The following is a 23,201-nucleotide window of genomic DNA, read 5'->3' on the forward strand; positions in this document are numbered from 1 at the left end:
TCCATGTCCAGCTGTCCAGGGACTACTGAACTGCACTCAGCACGGACAGACAGAGGAACTTTTGTCTGATAAATCTTAACAAGCAGCCAGCCAAATTGGAGTCACAAGTATACACAGTCTGTGGAGAATTTCAGGCTGCAGGTTTGTAGGGGCTGCGACTTTTCTACCTCAGCTGGGACCTAAATCAAGTCAAATTATGATCTGAGCAGCAGGGTCTAGGGAAGTATAAGAGTATTCTAGCGCAATATGGAGAGCTGGCACTGTTTGCTGCTGCTGTGCACACTAAGTTTAGCTTTGGCCTCTGGAGATGTGACGAAAAATGATGATGGCATCGACCTTGTCAGCTTTCTGAGAAGAATCTACTCCGGGCTGCTGTTGAGAGATGAGCCGTTCATCATCAACCGAGACTTTGAGATAAACTCCCTCAAGGAGCTGAGAAACCCAGAGGTCCTCTCAATCACAGAGGAAACCAAGGACAAACCAGTCAATCAGGATACAAATGGAGCTCCTGGACCCTTGGTGTTAACCAAAGATGGCCAGATCAAGGGGATTACAGTGGATAAGGCCCATATATTCTATGGGATACCATATGCAGACCCCCCTGTTGGAGCCTATCGCTGGAAGGCCCCCAGACCTGTGAGTCCTTGGCCGGGTGTTTATGATGCCACCTACCCCAGAGCAGCATGTATGCAGGCCTGCAGTGGACCCATCACCGAGGAGTGTCCTCGAATAGTAAGCAACATCCCAACTTCTCACCTATTTGCATTCTGTTGTGATATTTGACTTCAGGGTATAATGGGCATGTTTGCATTACAAGGTATTTTGGCTGGAGTTTCACCTCATAAATCACCAATGAATTCAAGATGATAATTGTGCTATAAAGGCGACAGAAAAGGGCCCTAAAACAGATTAGAGTTTTGGTTAAACATTCTCAAAGTCAAAGATACCGTGGACACATACATTCGGTTGCTGGTTCATGGAGCGAAAGAACCAACAATATGTTTGGCCCTTTAAGCTTACCCATGGATGTATTACAAAAATAAAATTCTTGACTACTAGATGGCATCCATCCAATGTAAGAACATCCAGCCTATACCAAAAAGGTGTTTCTGTCTGTCTGGTTTGCTTCCATGTTGTGTGGCCCATGTCACATGCACAACCTCACCTTGTAGGGCTGTAGCCAGGATTTTAGATACAGTGAGGCCAAGAGGCCAAGTTTCCCCAATACATCAAAAGAAAAACCTTAAAAAATGCTCTTAAGTATTTGGATTTTTCATAGTTTATTTGTTCAGTTAACTGTTCAATTGTGGAAAAACAGTCATGGCTTAAAAATAGATTAAAAACTATTAGATTGTAAATCCCCTCAGGTTACTAATGTATATTATTATTAATTATAGCTACAATACCATTTTTATGACATTACACATAAAAATAGCTTACAGGCTCTGGGAAAGTTTTCCTGATATACACATTTCATGATTTAAAAATTCATAATACCACAAATGAACAGTCCATCCACCTCCTGGATTACTGACTACCTGACAGTTAGACCACAGTTTGCACGATTGGGCAGTGCTCTGTCTGTGATGGTGGAGAAAAGTACAGAAGCTCCACAGGGGACTGTGCAGTCTCCTTTCCTTTTAACCTTATACACCTCAGACTTTCAATGAGACTCTGTGTTGTGCCACTTGCAGAAGAAATGGGCATAAAACAGTTGTAGGGTGTCAAAAAACCATTGCAAGCCACAAAGCAAAGCCATCATCACTACATTAACGCTAATACAATAAATGTGGCTGATTTAAAAGGAGTTTTTATGTATGTACCCTTAGTTTGTTTGTATGTGGTTTCACTGCTATAAATACATAACTAAAAAAGCTCAAAGTTAATTGACCATACCCTAAGCCCACCCCTCCTTAATTACTGCCAAGCTTTCCTTTTTCTGGCAAATACTCAGTTTACAATGATAACATGGCCATTTGAAAATCTATGTCGTTTTTGAAACCATGGGGCCTTGACAGTGGTAGACAAACTGTAACTGACAGACTTTATCAGCCATAGCTAATTAGCTAATTAAGCTAACGATAGCTTCATGAGTTGGTTGAGAGGGCTGTCTCCGGCTGACTTACATTTCAAGCTGACTCACTGTTAAAGCAGAACCCTGTAAATGGGTTCAAAATACACACTTTGATGCTTACTACATGATGTTGTGCTCAAGTTACATGCCCCAGACAAAAAGTCAATATGCTTATCAGTTGATGAAGAAGACACTGCAAAAACAGTATTATTGTATTGCAGTGTAGAGGCAGTACTATTGCATTTTTACTGTTATTTAATTTTTACATAACCCTGTTTAGCTGCTGGCTTACATACTTGGACAACCAAGACAAAGGTTAGATTTGGGGACCTTGTTTTAAACATATGTTGGCTGATGTAGGATGGCCTCAGAAGCTGAGTCACATGCTTACTGTAATTAGTAAGCTAGTCAGCCAGACATGTTAAAGTTTTCAGTTTATAGAGGAATGGACAAACACAATGTTAAAAGCACTCCTTATACTTTTTGTTATCGTGTTTTTTGGTTTTGGAGAGAGTATGAAAGAAATCACCACAATCTCTTCATATACAGAGTGTCATTCTTACTACAGCTTCATGCACGATGACTTTAACATCTCAACATCTTGGTAACTGGAAAACCTCAGCATAAAGAATATAGTAATGAATTAACATGTTAGTTTTTTTTATGATGTTAGGCTAGCTACTTAATTGCTATTAGTTGCACTTTTCCACAGAGCTTTAGTTTAACTTTAGTCATAAACATATGTGCTTTCACTGAAAGCTAACTTGATGAACAGACTATTGATGGCTGAACAGAACTGAATGTATAATATGTCCTTTCATGCCCCAAAAAGGTCAGCGAGGACTGTCTCTACCTCAACATCTTCGTCCCTCTGGATATAAACTTCAGCTCGCCTCTGCGGACTCCACTGCCTGTCATGGTGTGGATCCATGGCGGAGATTTCATTGCTGGCACTGCCTCTAAGCCGCTCTATGATGGACGTTTCTTCAGTAACTTCACCCACACTGTTGTTGTAAGCCTGGAATACCGACTGGGTGAGGAAGTCTGGTGGTATTATACTGTATAATCTGTGTATTTAATATTATTATGTCCTTTAATGACCCTTTTCTAAATTTTGCTGTAAGCGCAGAGGTAAAGTAAGGATGGACTTTAGCACAGGAGCTTGGTAAAGGCAACAAGCAGGCATCTCGTGGAAAACATTAATCACTTAGTTAAAATACTGGCGTGCCTATTGTGGAGTGCGTGTGAGTCTGTGCATGAGACAGTATGAGGCTAGATAATGTGTGCGTATCATTTTAAATTACTTAGCCTGTTGGTAATTGCCTTGCTTTCCTGCAAGACACAAAACAGGAGCAGTGATATGTGAACGGTAATTTGGAAGTCAGAGGGAAATGAATGTCTTGCTGGAGTCAATTATCTGTTGCTGATCATGTGAACTGATGCATGATTTAAGGTGCATTTGGGTTCCTCGTGTCGGGCAAAGACCCTCACACTTCAGCTTCAGGGAATTATGGGATCTTGGACCAGCAGGTGGCTCTCCTTTGGATCCAACAGAACATTGCTGTCTTTGGAGGTGATCCCAGCAAGGCAAGCACGTTTACGCAGACACACACACACACACACACACATTTTTATGTTTTGGACTGTTGGTCAGACAAAATATTTCATGACATCACCTTGGCATCTTTCACAAATTTCTGACACTCTGTGGACCACGGACTGTATTTAAATATGAACAATGTGTCTCCACTTCCTACCACTATGCAAAAGTGAAGCCAAAATATGTCCTTTTTGGGAGCTGCCATCTTGCTTGTGTAACGTGATTTGGAGCCAGAGTCTGCACACTAATGTTATCAGAGAAATTAGCACTTAGACTTTTGGATTGGCTCATGTCCCATATGCTAATATTTAGGGAGTGGGGCTTATGACCTATTCTGTAGCCAGCCACCAGAGGGTGATTTAGATGTTTTGGCTTCACTTTTGGGAACTGTCCTGATGTTCATATTTATATATAGTCAATCCGGTAGACTCAATGCTTAATCATGAAAACAATGGGCAGATCGATCAATTATGAGAATGATCTTTAGTGGTAACTCCACTCAATAAAAGAATAGCATACTGTAAATACATATAATTATTAACAATTATTGAAATAATTAACAACAGATGTTTCAGCAGCTTTTGGCTAGTGTCCTGAAATGAATTTGCTCTTCTGCTGAATGCTGAAAAATGCTGAAGATGGACCAGGTACCTTGTGTACTGATGACCTATACAATCAGTATATTGTTGACAGGAAGTGATACAAAAATGCACCGCACAAACTACATAAAAGGTAATTTCATGTTTTAAACTCGCTCACAGTGATAATAGAAAAGATTTCTAAACCTAGAGACAATCAGACAACAGAGAGATAGGTAACAGGATGAAAGAAAATTGGACTCATTCAACATCATTTTTTTCTCCCCTAATTTCTTTATTATATAATATGACAAACAAGCTGGATTGGAAAAATAGCAGCATGCTGTGTGCAGTTTACTAATGTGACCTTATAGGGTTCCTGGGAAATGAAATCTGCACAAATTTTCGAAATGTGTCCAGTGTGGTTTTTAATACAAAATCTCTGTGTGTTGTGTTTTTGTACCAGGTGACAATATTTGGAGAGAGTGCCGGTGCTCAGTCAGTGAGTCTTCACCTGATGATTCAGAGTAGCCAGCCTCTGTTTAAACAGGCCGTCCTGCAGAGTCTGCCCTTCTCCATCCCTCTGAAGACCAGGTGAAGAAGCATCAGCTTGGGTTGATATTGACATGTGTCTGATCTGTCCCTTGCTGTGGGTTACAAAGCATGATTAAATCAAAACACATTGATTTATCAAAAGTATTAGTTTTCCTTTTGTTAGTTAAAACGAGAGTGATACACATTGAGCTCTTGCAGAGATGTTCCCTGAATGCTTTGAGAAAACAAGCTGAGTGGTAATTTTTTTTTCTCTCTCTCTCTCGCTCCTTTCATGTCCTAGACATGATGCTCTGAGGCTGGGGAAAAACTTCGCTAAACAGACCAACTGTTCTGTCAGCGACATCGTTTGCCTGCTGTCTCTCACTCCGCAGGCTGTCCTGGCTGCCCAGATTAAAACAAGTAGGACGCCACAAACACCAGCCCACACTCACCAAATTTAGAGCCACACTAAGGGCTGCCCACACACTTACATAAGACGGCAGGATATAGTGGAGTGTGTTTATCAGTAGAAGTTGATTAAAAACATTTATATCTTTAGCCATGACATGTTGGAAAAGGAAAGTCGTGAAATCTGAGGAGTAGTGGGCCTCTGAAGGGACAATTAAAGGAATTTTACTGCCTCACAGCACAAAATGACTGTATTAGATCTGCAGGCTTGACAGGGTTATTGATCAATATCAGTGACTCTGTGATGATGTCATCAGCTGCAGTTATCTGTCTGTCTGGATTCACTTTCAGACCCAAAAAAAGAACAAAAAGACACTGACAAGACATTTCTTCTTCTTTTCTTTTCCTATTATTTCAGTGTTTGGCATGTCGATGTTTAACTCCATAGTTCTTTCTGTCAGGCCTCTGCAATGACTTATCAATGCTCTCTTTTTAAAAAAAATCTAACTGATGTGTTTTGTTATCTCAGGTTCCAAGATTGTGAACCCGTTCAAGTTCCTGGAGGTTTTTGAGACGTGGGGCCCCTATATCGATGGGGAGTTAATAAAAGAGCAGGCTGTCACTGCCTTTCAGAAGGGCCACTGGCAGAAAGAGAAGCCAGTGCTGCTGGGTAAGACACAGGCCAAGTGGTCGTCACACATAGCTATAGATGAAACCACCCAACAGTCAGGGCCCGATTGAGCTCCTAGTGGGGCCAAGGGCAAAAGTGAATTGTGGGCCCATAATTAGCCTTGCACCCCACTCCGTTTTATTTGATATAATTTGATTCAATGCATATTTTTAAAAATCTTATTGTCATTAATTCAATTAATTAATGATGGTATGCCCTGGTAGCATACTGGTTAAGATGCTTGCCACATAACTACAATGCCAAATGATCTTATTCCTGCAGTGGACATTCATCATTTCTTGTCACCTCTCTACTGTCGTTAAAGGTCAAGTGTGTAGAATTTAGTGCCATCTAGTGGTGAGATTCCAGATTAAAACCAACTGTATACCCTTCCCCTCCTCTTCCAAGCATGAAGGAGAATATTATGTTCCATTTCTGCCAAGTCTGTTTCGCTAGATGCCAATTAATTCTAAACACTGCACCTTTAAATAAAATGGGCATAAATTGCCCCTCCAAAATCATTTATACACATATTAAAAAATAATCAATTATGTCCATTCTGGGTTCGTAGCGCCCAATTCATCATAATAATTTAAAAATATGCACCATTAACACAAAAAATCATGAGAAATACTAAAAGTATTTAAACTAGATTTTGACACAGGGCTCTGTTCAGTATTATTGGATTATTGCAGAAGCCACTTTAAGGCCCTTTTCATTTTAGATTGAATTATGTATTACTGGTGCAGTTGCTCACTTTGCAGGGTTGGTAATCCTTGCCAGCAGTAATACAATATGAGATTATAACACAGACAAAAGCCACTCTGCGTTTATCTGTATTTTTGTATGTTTCTGATTTTACTGAGGTAAAAGACTTGACCACTGCTCAAATTATGTACTACAAAGATCTAGAATACAGATGCTCCAACTACCCTATGGCATGCTCTAATATAAATGCTAAAATGTAGGAAAAAATTGGACTTTTTTCGAATAGATATTTCAGGAATTAGTCCAAAATCTCACACTGTTTCCTCTCTGCTGAACTCCCTCTGGTTCTCGTTATAACACCACGTGATGCCGAAATTCCCAAGATCACAACAAAGCTGAAGCCAATGTTTACTGCAACAAGGTGTGAGTGCTATAATATGTTTGTAAGGTGGTAACAGCATGAATCAAGGTGATAGTTGGAGTATAATTACTCTTAGTCTAAAATTGCCTACAGTCATTAAAAGGTGTAAATATGTTAAAGGAGGATTTAAGGATTAAACCTTGTGAAAGAAAGGTTGTATGAGAGAGAAGCAGGAAGGGTTCAGGCAGCACAACAACCTTTTTTGTTTGGACTTTGTTTCTGTCCTGCAGGTACAACCTCAGAAGAGGGGGTGATCTTTGTGTATGGTGTCTTCAGCAAGCCTGTCTCTGCATTGGAGTCCACTGTGTACATAACAGCCATCTTTAAACACCATGCGCTACGGATCCTGCACAAGTACCTGCCCCTGTACAGGGACGCCGACCGCAGGGATATGCTAGCTCAGGTAAGAGCTAGAGCTTTTGATTTGCAGTTCAGCTGATACTACATCTGAAACTGCAGGTGCAGGCAGGCTGAAGGGAAAAAATATCTCATATGTTGACTTAGACCTCAGTGGGTGAAGCAACAGAACGGAAATAATGTCCAAACAACTTCTTTTCATATAAAATTTAACACAAGAAGCTCATTCTTTTTGGTGTTTGGTGGATAAATTACAATCATGTGACTCCACAACCCATTTATGTTAACAATGGATGAGGAATCCTATACATTACAGTGAAAGCTGCTCACTCAGCGTTTCCAATGATATAGTTTCTCTTGCATTCAGTTTCAGCATTTCAGTGGATGACTGCTTGCACATGTGAATGACTCTTTGTAGCACTGTGAAAGTGGCCTGCTAGCATCTTGGCTATAAGGATGATCCCCGACTTTGTAAGAGTGAAATATCTCAATAACTACTTGATGAGTCACCATAAAAACTGGTACGGAGGGTTTTTCTAACCCTCCGTTTGTACTCACTCTGGTGATTCCTGGACTTTTCCTCTAGTTTAGAGTGATCTGAATTGAGGCACTCAAGAATGCGATACATTTAGAAAAAGCTTTTAATATTTAATGACTACATAGTCATAGTTAAAAACATGCCTACATGTTTGAGCCATTAAAGCCTTCATCGGGGCAAGTACGAAATGTTCTCCGATATGTTGGCAAGTAGTTACATTATGAATGTGGACAGGTGAAGTCTCCTAACAGACATAGTTTAGCAGTGGAAACCACACATCAAAACATTTCGATAATATCAAGGCAAAAAAAACAGCAATGTAACGTAACAAAGTAAAAAAAGAATATATATAAATCATCCAAATTTTTAAGTACAGAAGAACAAGATGGCAATATGTCATTGTTTCCTCTAGTACCACCTTCAGGTTGAAATTTCAATTGGTCGAAAATTAATTACTTTATGTTGTACTTTATATCTAACGCTAATCTGCAAATGCAAGCTTGCTAACACACCAATCTAAGATAGTGAACATGGTAAACATGATCTGATACAGATTTTAACACGGTCATTATGAGCATGTTTGCATGAAAACTGCTCAGATTCACTATCATTTCTTCAACTATTTCAGTGCACATGCCCATAAACAGCCGTTGTTTCTGTAGCCTTGGTTGCTATGGTTTTTGCATGTGTTTTTGTTGTCCACATATTTCGGATTAGATTTCAGCTCAAACACATATGGATATATTTCAGAAGTAGACATTTTGAGTAAAGACCGAGAAAAACTAGTGAAATCCTACTATTATAGTTCGTTGCATGAGTTGCTGTTTGCCGAGGAGCAGCTTCCAAGAGCTGGCCAATCAGAACAGAATGGGCTCATAAGGGGGGGGGGGCCTTAAAGAGACAGGAGCTAAAACGGCTTGTTTCCAACAGAGTCAATATTATTAGTTATTCCAGAATTAAATATAAAGAACATCCCAAAACCTTCTCCATACACCAGACATGAGCAAGGATAATTAAATTCAATGATTGAAAATATGACATTAAATATGCAGGCCTGCCATCTTGAGTCAGGGTTTAGAGACTAAAGGCTAATTATGAAAAAGTCACTTAAGAGCCTGAATATCCTCTGCTGCAAGACACTATAATCTAAGTTTAGTGACAATTCAGTATGTTAAATTCATAGAGAAATTTTCACTTCATGAAAAGAGAAGTTACTGAAGAGAGCTGCATTCAATCAGGCTGAGGCAAATTGCATATAATTAATAATCTCTCATTTGATGTGGCTTTGTCTCCTCATCATCAACTTGCTGATGGCTGACAGGAAATTGAACTAGTTCCCAGCTGACTTACATTAAGCCAGTAACTAACTAATTTGTGAGAAACCTGCCAATGTGTGCACTGTCTGTGATAGAACTGGTGAGGCAGCTGTTGTAAAGAAAAAAATAAAGGGATGTACAGGCCAGCATAACACTTTTAACCAAAACCTGCATTTGTAGAGCTCTGTTTTGGTCCATGTTTTTCTCACACTCACAAACTGAAGAGTGTACACTCAGACAGTCTCCCACACACACGCAAAAAACATTCAGTGGCTTAGCGAGACGGGCGGTCGTGCTTCGGATCGATGTCCCACCCAGCTGGAGCTCGGTGTATAACGAGGACCCAGCTGTCTCCGGTGCTCATCTCCAGCCTCTCCACATCTAACAAGGCTGACAGGGAATTGAAACAATTGTTCTTCTTTGCTGCTGTGATTTGTTAGTTGAAAAATGCCACATTTCCTCAAGCTCATTAAGGAAACTCCCGAAGTATATGTGGATGCTGCTATCTAACTTGAGCTTATACAAAAAGTTCAGCACCATTCAGAAGACTTTGTAGGGTTTAGTTCACAAACACATCCTATCTTTTGCCTACAGAGGGAGCTACAACTCCAGCTTCTCTCACAGTCTGTCCCCTAGACTGAACAGTTTTCCCCCCTCCTCCATCATTTGTATGGGTGAAGCATGAGGACCACCTGCAGTCAGGGAGTTGCTGAGGGCTGAGATGAAGCCTGACTGCTCGCACTAAGAAGTGACTCGTCTCTCATGAACATCTACAGTGACAGGAGAGATCATCCCTGGAATCACTGATTAACTAAGAACTAGCTGAGGAAGAAACACTGACTGGTTGACTTGATAGTAAACTAAATATTGAAAACATATATCATTATAACATAATACGAATCAAAACTACAGAATAAATGACAAAGTACCAACACCTCTCTAAAACAGTGTCAATTTAAAGGCAGGATTTACTGCAGGATTAAACAAACAGGATTAAAAAAGCTAATGACTAATGGAAAACACTATTTAACATCTTAACAGCTGCACTAATTAGTATTATTATATGAACAAAGACTGTGAATGTTATGTATTACACAATGACTATAATGTGTAATGTGTTTTCAGCAACAACAAAAATAATCTTAAAATCATCTGCAGTGTGCAGATGATTTTAAGATTATTTTACTGCTCAGCAATAAACATCAAACAGACAAAGTTAGCAACTAGCTAACTAGAGAACTAGCTAACATAGTAGACCATTTGGAAGCTAAAGAGCCAGATATTTCCCCCAGGAGCTGGTGGAGACCAAATAGAGCTACAATTCAAGAGAATATTGGATTCACATTCACAAGGTGGCTAAAAACACGCACACAAGTTAATGGTAATATTGCTCTGTGTGTGCTGGATATAAAAAAGGCAACTGCTCGCTAACATGTTAGCTTTAATCTAAAGAAATCATCCCCTCGCTGCCTGCTTAGCACTAAACCCCAAACCAAAGACTTTATATAAGAAATGGACGTAACATCTGTGACGTCACCCATTGGTTTGTGGACTGATGCCCGGAAGCCAATAGTATCGGATCTGAGCAGCGCCATCTTGAAAATTACAGGTGCATGCCAAAATGAAAACACAGATTTTATTTATATGGGCATCAGGAGGAGCAAGAGGCGCCCTCCTGAACCTGTGAACCAATCAACCTGTCAATCACGATGTAGCCACGCCCTAATGCATACCCAGCTTTATCGTCAAATATAAAATCAGGGAGGCCAAAATTTCACAAATGAACATCATACTTTATTGAAGAAGGCTTTAAACTAGCGATTGAGACCATTAACACATTTTGAAAACGTTTACTGAGGTTAGAAATCAAGTGAGAAGTTGGTGAATTCTCCATTGACTTGTATAGAGACGGAAGTCCTTTTGACACCAAAACGGTCGCCCCCTGGTGGCCTTTTGATAGAATGCAGTTTTAAGTTACTTCCGCGTTGGCATAATTCCAGAGAACCGGAACTCCCCGCCTGCCCCAAACAGCCAGAGTTAGCAACTAGCTAACTAGCTAAAATAGTAGACCATTTGGGAGCTAAAGAGCCAGATATTTCCTCAGAAGCTGGCGGAGACTAAATAGAGCTAAAAGTCCAGAGAATATTGGATTTACATTCACAGGGTGGTTAAAAACACTCGTACAAGTTAATTTTAATATTGCTCTGTCTGTGCTGGATGTAAAAAAGGAACTGTTTGCTAACATGTTAGCTGTAACTACCTCAAATATGATATCTCATATGCAGACATCCCAACTCTCCCGGAAGTTCCGGGAGTCTCCCGCATATTGATAGCGTCTCCCTGACGCCCGCAAATGAGACGTAATCTCCCGGAATCTGGAGTAAACGAGCAAGAGCGCACACTAGAGAGTGACTGCGCGTTTGTGTATGTGTTTGTGTGACTATAAATGCAGTTTGTGCCCATCTTCAAATGAAAGAAATGGAACAGACGTAACAACCTAACATTTGTAACGCAGAGGAATGAATTCAATGCCTTGCCAGATCAGTTTTGCAAGTATCTTAAACCTCCTACTTATGCACCTTGCCAGTGTTGGACTCAGCAGGGGCGTTGCATCAGATAAGTTTTGTATCTTTCTGAAACCTACAATCTGACAAACAACCCACTTTTTCACGCAGCGATTGGTCAGGCATGTGGAGGTGAGAAAAATACGCTCCTCTGTCAAGCTCTCTTTTTTTATTCTTTGTACCAAATACTTCTCTCGCCTTCTGTTTGTACAATTGAGTGTCAAACTGTGACTGTGACAGATGTTATCCTGATATGTGCAATTTGTGGCTTCTCGCCTCTTTGTTTGACGGCAGGCTTTTCTTCTGGCCGTTGAGTCTGGCTGTTTCAGAACAGCTATAAACCCTTTTGTCCTCACATGTGGTTAGACACGTTGTATGAACAAGTATACACTATCCTTAACACTATAGTACTGTAGCTCTGCCTAATGGACAAGAGTAGCTACAACATCCTGAAACTTCAGTTCCTATACTGCAACAGCAACTCGACATTAATTTGACAGCAAATAAATACATCTTGACTCTGTAGCTCTGCTTATCACAGTATGTTCATATCCTTTTCAGTTTTTATCACTGTGACAATACATTGAAAGAATGGCACATTATGAAAAAAAGATCTTCAAGGAGTTTTCTATCAGCTTTTCAGATGAAAAGCGTTAGGTGGCAGCCTCAGAGAGCTAGAGGGGGTCAAGAGGTGACACTCCCGGACACATTTAGTATTCAGTCGCAGTTCATATTGAAGTAGGAAGATGGTGGAGTCAAACACACACACACATAGACATACACACACACCTCCTGCATCTCTTCATAAAGGGCACTTCTCCAGAGGACCAGTGGGGTCAGCACAAATGTCAACTAGTCAGTCACAGAGCAGGCTGATGTGGAAAGATCAGTGGTATTCTTTTTGTATCCTTTTATAAGTCTGACCATGTGTGTGCTTTCTCTCTCTAATAATACAACACATCAAGATCATCCTTTATCCAACTGAACATAAATATCTCAACTGTATGAGGAGCATCTCCACAAAATGTTTTTTTCAGAATCAAAATTCTGCTGTTTACAAAAGATGCGGACAAAAGAGAGCAATACTCTAAACCTTTCTTTTGTTACCCAGAGAATTTCAGCTCCATCACTGGCCAGCTCATCCATGAGAGGCTGCCAGCAGTCTGAGATGCATTGAGTAATTCCACTTTAGAGGGAGCATTTACCACCAGGCTCCTTGCACATGGAGCTACAGAAGAGCGAGAGAGAGATTTAGGATGTCAAAACTGGTTCATGCATCTCACAGAGTACAGCAAATAGATGAGCTGATTTTTTAATAATACATGTTATTTATTTATTTGTGAGTTACTCAAAGACCTAATTTGTTTTTGATAAAAGATGTGAAACAACTTGTTGCTGGTTTTGTGAAAATTACATTGGTTTTGTGAAATGAAGTGAAGTTAAGTTGACGTGGAGGCCACAAATATTGATTTAATGTCTAAACATTAAAACATATTTCAGTTTAATACAAAACAATTCAATAACAGGATAAATTACAACCTCCATGAAACAAAGCTGATTGAACCAAGACCTCTAAAATCCTACTGAAGCCTGGGTTTATTGCAGGGCTGTTGCACAAGACTGCATTAGTTTTAGCTAGGTGTACCTTATAAACTTTCAACCAGCTATAATGGAAACCATATGGTTAACATTTTAACATGTTTAAAGCTGCAGTAATGAATATTTTTATATGGCCAAATGATTGTGTAATGTGAATGAGGTCGCTCACGGTGACAAACCTACAAATGATCACCTAACTCTGAAGTTCCCCTCAGCTCTATGTGGCACTTTAGCTTCTTTCAGCTCATTGTTTTTAGTGATAATGGCTGCAACTTTACTGTCAGCCCCATCCCTCTCATCAACTTGTTATTTAGCTGAAGCAAGCTACTTTTTTAAGCAAAAAGCTCTGATAAACCTGCTGGACACTACTACTCAGAACTAAACAGCAGACAGAGAACGTTAGCAACTAGCTGGTGAACTAGCTACTAGAGCATTTAGCAGCAAAGAACCAGGTATTTCTTCCAGGAGTTGGTGGAGACAAAAAGTAACTACAAGACTGAATATTGGATTTAAATTCACAAGGTGTCCAGAAACCAGCCCAATCTCTTCAATCGGCATAAGAATAATCCCACTTTACACTTTAAAATTGCATGAAGTGCATTTGCTAAAGTCCAATGTTGCGTGCAGGTGATGCACTAATCCTTCCAAAGGAAGTGTTGTCAATATAATTTAACTTTCTTTTATTTTGTAATGTGGTTTCTGGCTTATTAGGAGGAGGGTTGGCTGAATGTTATAAATGTATCTAAAAATTGATAAATTGTTGAGTTAAAGTTGCAAAAGCAGCAGGAGAGCACTGTTAGGAGCGCTAACTGAACATCTTCAACGCCACATCATCTTTCCCTTACTCTAAGTAAGTTGTTTTTGTGCCTACACCTAACCAACAGCGTTAAATGAGATGCGAAAAGGTTAAAAACACAGCATTGAATTGGAGTATTACCTGTATGCAAAATTGGGCTTTGGAATATGTGCATCATGCAGTTTGAAAGTTTAACGTTGTGTTATTTGTATGAAGATTATGAGAGTGGATTGTCAAAAACACAATTCCAAAAGCAAAAGTTTGTATCTCTGTCTAAATGAAATCCAGTGACTCATGAGAATAGATTGAGCATTCCACTATGCATTCATTCAACATTGCCAGTGAGGATGTACAGTAAATTGTTTTTTTAATTTGCATTTTCAGGCACTTTGAAAACACTGAAGTCACTGAATACCTGAAGTTGTTAAAAAAGGGGGTCAAGATTTTCTTACTACCTGAGATTTCAACCACATCTCACAGTCTTCCTCTGTGAATAGAGTTTTGCTCAAGTTCAGTCATATCAACTGAGAAAACCATTAGGTGTGGTTAAAAGTAGGGATCGACCAATACTGGATATTTGGAGCCAATGCCGGTACAGATATTAGGGAGTTTAAAAAATCCAATATCGATATATAATCATATACTTAATATATACATAAACACACATTTTTTTGTAATGATCCCTCAAATGTGGTTATCAAACACTTGTGACTAAGATATGTAATGGAGCCAGGATATTTAACTCTTTAACAATAAACTTTACTGTAAAAAATGACTGAATGCACTGAAATAGTAAACCTCACTGGGAATTGAATGATTATAAATAACTGTATGTACGTATATTAACTGATGTAAATATAAGTATACAACTTGAGTTAAGAAAAAGGGTCAAATACACAAAGTGCTGCCTACATAAAGTTAAAAAAATAAAAATATATTTGACAACGTACATGCCAATACTGATATATCTGTGATTAGTCAATATCCACTGATAATATCGGGCTCTAGTTAAAAGCCCCACCAAGAGTGTCAGCCTCCTGTTTCAAAAGTCAAGAATGAACTTCCTCAGTCAACATTTCATACAGGCTTCAAAATAAGAGTGTGCCTTTAAAATGGATCATTCATTATGCTCCAATAGGCCTAAAAAGACCCGTTTGTAGCCATTTCTGATAAAGCTGGCAATCTGTGAGAAAACGATACTTATTTGGTTTTATGCTCTCCATCTGTGGTACAGGAAACACTCATTGCTGGGTGCTATTCTTTAGTTGTTAATGTTAGCAACAAGCAACTGGTGCTTTGGTCCGAAGAGAACCGCAATCATTAATTGAATGAGATGTGTTCATGTTTCCCCCAAAAACAAAGGAGAAAACAATCTTTTTAGTGGGTTACTTCTTTCAGACTTCTTACTTTACCACAGACAGTAAAGGAAGGAGGGTGGAGGTGTGAGAAAGAGATAGAGCAGAGGAAATTAAGTTTATTCCAGAACATAATACCTGAATACATAGTGCACATTATATAACTTAGTGTCGACCTGTGCTTGTACCCAACCGCAAGCGTGAGATGACATGAATACGTTTATGCTGCTTGAAACACATTGATCCATGTGTGAGGATAAGAAGTGAATATGTGTGTGTGTGTGTGTGTGTGTGAGTGAGTCTGCATGTCTGCCCACAGTCAGCCTGTTTGTTTTCAGGTATCAGATGTGCGGCAGCGTGGGCGTAGGTTGTGCGCTGCTGAAAAAAGGCATACTGGTTTCCAGGTAACAGGCAGAAGAAGACGATCTACCTTCATTTTCTTTTGCTTCCTTTATAGCTGAGAAGGAACAACAGTTTTTTTGCTGCTCTGCCTTCAGCCCGTCTCTTTGTAGATGTCGCACTAATTAGTTTTATTCATTTTGTTTCATAAGAAAAAAATGACTGCTGAAAGTAGACACTGGAAAGCATGAATCTTCAACTATGCTACACACTGTGATTTGCAATAACAATTTGTTGTTGTTTTATCTGCCATGTTTCTCTGTTGTTGTTACCAACACAGGCAGCAGCCATGGTTAAGAATCCCAAATTTGGATCATCATCAAAATCTAATCAACTGATCTTGTACCAAATTTCAGTCAAATGGTTTGCTGCTTTTTAAACCCACCACTTTTTTTGTCCTGATTAGCCGACAATAGACACAGGGTGACTTAATTTAACAAAGGTAATTTAAAATGAAAAGACACTTAGACAAGTAAAAAAAAGCCTAAAACAAAGATTACATTTAAAGCACAATATGCGAGAGAATACAGGATGAGTCATGATGGTCATGAGTGGGCGGTTTTGTGTGCTTTTATCCCGAGATTGGAAAAAGGGGAAAGAGTGTGTGACATCAGAGGATGAAAATGTGTTTTTGCAAGAGGAGCAGAAAAAAAAAGGAACATCTTATGTAAAGTTAAGATTGGCGTTTCCGTGCTGTGAGTCACGTCTATCCGTGAAGTGCAAAGATAAAATGACACAACATAGGCGCTGTATATGGGTCTTATTTAAATTTGACTTTATCAGCAAGGAAAATCATTCAAATCAGTTCAGAAACACATTTGTCTGTGAGTCATCTCAGCTTGAATATATCCCTTTCCTTCTCCTCTCTCTTCAGATTGTCACAGACTACGTCTTCCTCTGTCCAGCCAGGAGGTCGGCACGTGCCGGCAAAGCGGCGGGCAGCAAGGTGTGGATGTATGTGTTCGACCACGTGGCTTCAGACCACCATGTCTGGTCAGGTCTGACTTTCTGCTACCAGCACGCCTGCCACGGTGCCGAGCTGCCCTTCCTCTTCAACTCTGCCCCAGTGGCCAACTTCACTATGACCCTACCGGAGAGGCTGCTGTCCAATCGGATGCTGTGCTACTGGGGCGCGTTCTCCCACACAGGCGATCCTTCCTCGCGGGTCCAACAGACGACTTTCTGCCGGGAGCAGCGTCTACCCGTTTGGCCTCGCTACTCTGACACCAGTGGCTGGTTGGCCATGAACCTGACGGTGCGTTCACATGCACAAGTGGAAACCAGGAACCATATATGTGACTTCTGGGACCAGCTTGGCATCTACTAGTGGGAGGAAAGGCTGTAAAGAGGGGGAGCTGGGCTGTTTTGCATTAAAGTAGCTTCACTACATGCTGTTCTATTTTTTCCAAAAGACAGTTTGTTTAATTAAATTACAAAATCTTGCAGTGTGAAGTTGCTGATATTCATAATGTAGGCATTTGTGAGTATTAAAATTTGACATTTTAGTAATCACTACCAAGCAGCATTTATAGCAATGTAGTCTCCTTTTATGAAACATTATACATTATTGCTCTAGTCTTTCTCATGCTTTTGAAGTCAGCAAAGCAAGTAGTGCACATCAATATATTTAGAAGATAAGGCCAACTGTTTTTATTTTCTATATTTTTCTTATTTTCAACAAATCTCATGTGCAAAGCCAAACCGACAATGACCCGATGCTACTTACAAGCATTGTTTGTGTATCCCAAGTGCATTGTTTGTACTGTAGACCTCTATTGTTGTCTAAAAACTATTAAAAACTCGTCAATGAGCCACACCGCTGCACTGGAGAATATGTTCCTTCATTTTGAAGAGTTTGGGTATATTATTCGTTTAGAAACAGCTCCAAAGACCAAATAACAGCAATCAAGTTTTTCAGTCTCAGTAGAGTAGTTCCGTATACAGCAGATGCCACGGGAACACGGTTCAATTTACAGTGCTTCACTAGCTTCTTCTGATACATATTACAACCTTTGTTGTACATTGAACATTTTTTAAAGAACTTTAGTATAGAAGGGGAAAAATTATCGTAATGTAGTGATGACCTCACAGATCATTTCTTGCTGTAATCATTCCTCCTGTTCATACTGACCATTAGAAGATCCCTTCATAATGCACTTACAATATAATATAATATAATATATAAGTCATGGAAGACTAAATCCACAGTGCTCCTTCTGTGTAAACATTTTAACGTTTATCTGAAGCTAATATGAAGCTTCAGCTGTCCAAATGAGTCAAATCAAGTCTTCTATGTTTCAACGTTACAGTGTTTTTAGTGCCAAAGTTCCTCTTTTTGTTACTATACTTCCACCACGGCTCAACAGGGACACACTAAGAGGGAATTTGATGCTAAAAAGACTGTAAATATATCAGATATCCACTTGATATGACTAACTCAGACTGCTGAAGCCTCATATAAGCTTCACATCTATTTTTAAATGCATTTTTGCACTAAATAACAGTCTGGACATACTGTGCGTTTTGGCCCTCATTTTTTAAGAGCCAGTATGAGCATGTATTTAATGAAATATATTTAGTGTGTTCAGGTGCACTCTGTGGACAAATCATGGAAACTCATGACAAGAACAGCAGGGATTTTTGAAGGTCCGGGTACAAAGCAAAAAGTACAAAAGCCTATTTATGTTGTTACCTTCCAGCAATATATAGAAAGAAAAGAAAAAATGAACAAATAAAATAATATAACATTGAAATATTAACCTCCCAAAAATAGAGGGCAAGTCTTTTGTAATCAAACTTTTATATCTTTCTATTTCTGCATCCATGGTAATTAATGCAGTACATTCAAGCCCTTTGAATTCTCTCCCTGGCTTTGAATAAAGAGACTCTAGGAATAGTTCTATTTTGTAAGGAGGACGACTATGAATATTGGTTGTTTGTTCAGAAGTGTAGCCTTAGGATAAATGATAGAAAGACTGTTCAATGTGAAAGAAAAGCAGCTATAACTGCACCGCTCCAGAGTTGCATCTCATCCTGAAGTGTTTTCTAATTACAAAAAGTAGACGCAGAGGTCCGCTTTAGTTTAGCCCCGGAGACCATTATGTTCACTTTTAGGATAGCTCCCTCTGAGTGATTGTGCTGGTCTGCAGGCAGTTGCCATGCTGTTAATGCCAACTGCCGGCTTTTTATTTTATTCATTACAAAGTAACCACCTCATTTCCTGAGATTTTTCCAACTGAATACGAATATTAAAGCTTTCATAATCAGGGTTGGAGTTGTACTATATCATCTGGGAGCAAAGCAGCCATACATTTTGCCCACCGGATGAATCCAAAATTACTTTTTTCTTTTGGCGCAACCAGCAGGTTGTCATTGTTAGCTTTTAATGGAATTACTCAGCAACTATAGGATGGATTGCCACAAATTTGATAGCAATATCTATCTATTCCTCGTAATTATTTGCTTGGCTTTTCTGGTAGGGCCATCATCTGTTCAAAATGTAATTCAGTATACTTTAGCGTGTAATATAATACCTGAAAAACAATAACATCCCCATCAGATGCAGCTCTACTTTGTCTTTTGTGTTGAACAAGCTAGTTTTAGCATGCTAACATGCTAAATTAAGATGGTGAACAATTTACCTGCATGTTTGCACGGTACTGTTAGCATTTAGCTCGACGCACAAAGCTTTCATAATCAGGGTTGGTGTTGTTCTACAATATATCATTTCAATCAGGAGGGACAAGTTATAAAGAAAGATATTTATTGTGAATATATGAGAGAATAAAGCCTTTGGTAAATAGACAAAGTCCAAAATAGATCCCCCATGAAGTCTGGACACTGGTGGTGGTGATTGCTGATGGGTCTGATGAGAAGATGGCAGAATTAAAGATAGATTGCAGATCCTGCGGCGAATGGCGGAGATGGGGAGGCGGTGGGACGCACGAAACAGCTGTATGACAGACTGAAGCAGAGAGAGAAAGGCATATTTAAAAAGACCGCGACGAGATGATAGGCTAAGGATGTATGAATAATATATATGAAATGGTCGCAGATTGTTACTTTGAGGATGACTCAACAGTAGCTGTAAGGATTCCAGCCAAATTTTACAAGCTGATCTGGAAGCTAAACTGGCCTTGTTCCTCTAACCTCCAGGCGTTCACCAGCCTCGCCAGACCATCTGAAGAGGCCTCTCTCAGCTGGCCACTGCGAATTGTCCTTTTTCTTTTGGCATCGGTTTAAAATATGCCACACACTCACACACACATGCATACACACACACACACACACGTAGAAGCTCAGTTTTATTGGCTGTTTACACATGCGCATTGATTGGTAGAGTGCTGACACGTAGGGCGTGTCGAGGCCACCTCATTATCTCGGCAGACATTTACTTTGCTGTCATCCACTATCAAAGCGTGGCCCGGACTGCGACTGAGCTGTCTGAGATGGCCGCGCAGCTAATCAATTGCAGTTCATCCCAGCTCCGCGCCCACGGCTGGACTCTCATAGGGTGTCCCCCACCACCACCACCACCACCCCCCTCCACGAAGATCCTGCTGCTCATTATAGTGACAACTGATAAGAGGGAGACGGAGTGAGAGCGAGAGAAAAAGAGAGACACAATCCTCTCTGTTGCTTGGATAATTTAGGAAAGGTTATGGAATCAATGTCTGGCCGTCACTCTCTGGCTCTAAATCACGGCTGCTGGCTTTGCCTGGGCGCATTCCAATAAGATCTGATTATAGGCACTGCGGCCGCAATTAAAAATCAGATGACAGCTCTCTGCGCCTGGCATGCCGCTCAAGCCAGGCAGTATAGTGCAGCAGGGGGGCTGCTGTTGTCTGCCGCACAGTGTTCATCAGAAGCTTTCTCATATAAGTGGGACTCATCAGCTTAAATGAAGAGTTCGATATTTTGGGACATTTTGTCGTGTTTTCATTCAGATTTCTGTACAGTAAATATGCAGCTGGAGCCAATGGGTTAGCTTAACTCTTAAGTCTACATAACCACCTATCACTACTTTTAAAACTCACTGATTAACATGTTATATCTCAATTGTTCAATCCATACAAAAAAGACTATTTCTTGGCTAGGAACAGTTGCCAGGCAACCAGCATAGACTCCAGAAAGTTGCTGGTTCCAGCCAAGAAATAGGCCGTGTCCGATTCACTCCAGTGTTTACTGTTTACTATTTACCATCCACCATTTTATTTAAGTGTCTGAAGCTTGAAGCTCACTTTATAGTGCCCTCAAAAATTCCACAATGGCAAGGAAAAAGGTGCTGGTAGATGGATTTTGATACCAGGAAAGCTGTTTTCCACTGCTCTTTAACCTAAGCCAAACTAACCGACAGCAGCCTCATATTTACCACAGAAACATGATATTGGTATTGATTTTTTAAACCAAACTCAGCAAGAAAGCGAACATGTATTTCCCAAAATGTCAAAGGCCTGAAAATAGATTTAAAGAGGCACAAGAAACAGTGTAGATGTCAATAATAATGTGTGTATTCATAATGATTTTTTTCATAATCATTTGAAATGTTGCTGAGACTTTAAAACGTGCAATATGTAATATCTGATGGTTCTCAATAAAAACAATAAAAAACAGAGACTGATGATGTAGTAAAGTAGCACGTGATCATGGCAGTTGTTGTCTTCATTGTTAAACAACTAGCTTCTGATGGACAGGTTTCTTTCAGTGTGCATCATTCAGGAGGTCTTTACCAGGCACTGAATTATCCGCAGAGGTCTCCTCCTCTCCAGAACAAATGTAACGGGGATTAAACCCATTAAAACACTGAATAAAGCAGTTTCACATTAAAAATCAGCGTTTCTTTGTTCAGCAGACTCATGATGTCCAGGAGGGATTCTATGTGAGATGAGCTGCTGCTAATATACGCTCAATTTGTTTCTCTGATAACTTTCAGGTTCAGATTCAGGTGTCCAATGACTAAAATCCTTCATCTGGTTAAAAGGTATAATTAAAGAAGACCAAGATCTAAAATTGTATAACTATGGCTTATAACTGAATAATAGTTTCTGGCAGACAACCACAACACCAACGTATTATATAGTACATATATACTCTTTGGCTGACACCATTGTGTTGGAAAACACCAACGCATGATCACGAGATGATCATTATCTTGTATATCTGCAAACCCTTCAGTAGAGGGGGTATAATGTCATTGAAAGTGCGACTAGAGCTAGGTATCCACACTCAATACCTTTAAGGTAGGCTATCGACCGAAATAAATCAATACCAAGTAGTATCGAAATGTTTTCTATCAAATGATACCTGCAATCAATCCTTTACGAATCCAAGAGCTAGAAGATATGACTATTTGTATGGACTTGCTCAACGTCAATCAACGCAAGCCGTCTGTGATGGTGAAGTCGCTGTGAATTTGAATTAGCGTGCTTAGCAGTTCAGCAGCCAAGATGCCACCTAAACGCTCTAAAGTGTGGCTACAGTACACGGCTGTTATGCCGGATAAAAGCAAGAGCACAAAATGTGTAGTGGGTATTGAATGAAGTACTCAATAGGTATCAGTATTATATTAAGGGTACTTGGTACTGGTGTTTTTTAAATGATACCCAGCCCTATAGGCAACCAAATGAAATGTATTGTTACCATATTGAAATCATAGGTTTCTCTAGGTTTGAACATATCTGGAAACATTAGGTATAATGTAATTACTCAACTGAACAAAATATGTAACACATGTCTAGTTATGTTAGATATTTTAATGGGGATTGCATTTTATTTCTGTAAATTAGATAAAGCTATGTGACAAATTTGTTTGCCAATTTTGTTTTTGGGAAAAGAAAGTGGAGTAACACCGCAGACAGATGAGACATTAAATACAAATGAGGCACTGCTTTTATAATGAAGCACTTTTTTCTTTGCTTTTTTTCTTCTGCCTGTTCTCTTTCCTGGTTGTGCTTTTGGCTAGGGGGACATGAATGAAGAGTAACACAAGCGAGCACATATACTCGAGATTTGTCTCAACACGGTGGAAGGCTCAAGGGCAGATATGAGAGGAGAGATGAAATTAAGATCGCTGTTGTTTATTTCCAAGCTTAAAAAAACAGAGAAAAAAAGGCCTTTGGCAGAAATATCACTTTATGTCTTCAGTTACAATTTTGCTTTGAATAAGCCCAAAGTGTGATCCTCTCTTATTACATTTTTAGTGCTGCAGGCAAATATCATTGAGAACAAACTCCTGCTTAAAGACATGCCATTTATTGTGCTCTGAAAAAACCTTTTGCTGTGCTG

General features: G+C 39.7%; 1 protein-coding gene across 1 annotated transcript; it reads left to right on the forward strand.

The window, feature by feature from the left end:
• The first annotated feature begins 246 nt into the window (after window positions 1-246).
• Window positions 247-17,244, forward strand: LOC134004177 (crystal protein). Its single transcript, XM_062443350.1, has 8 exons — window positions 247-732; window positions 2,907-3,108; window positions 3,528-3,661; window positions 4,719-4,846; window positions 5,088-5,206; window positions 5,724-5,864; window positions 7,224-7,396; window positions 16,792-17,244. Exons 1-8 carry the CDS (start codon window positions 247-249, stop codon window positions 17,242-17,244), a joined length of 1,836 nt encoding a protein of 611 aa, XP_062299334.1.
• Window positions 17,245-23,201: the final 5,957 nt, after the last annotated feature.

This window comes from Scomber scombrus, chromosome 22, assembly GCF_963691925.1.
Source record: "Scomber scombrus chromosome 22, fScoSco1.1, whole genome shotgun sequence".
NCBI lineage: Eukaryota > Metazoa > Chordata > Actinopteri > Scombriformes > Scombridae > Scomber > Scomber scombrus.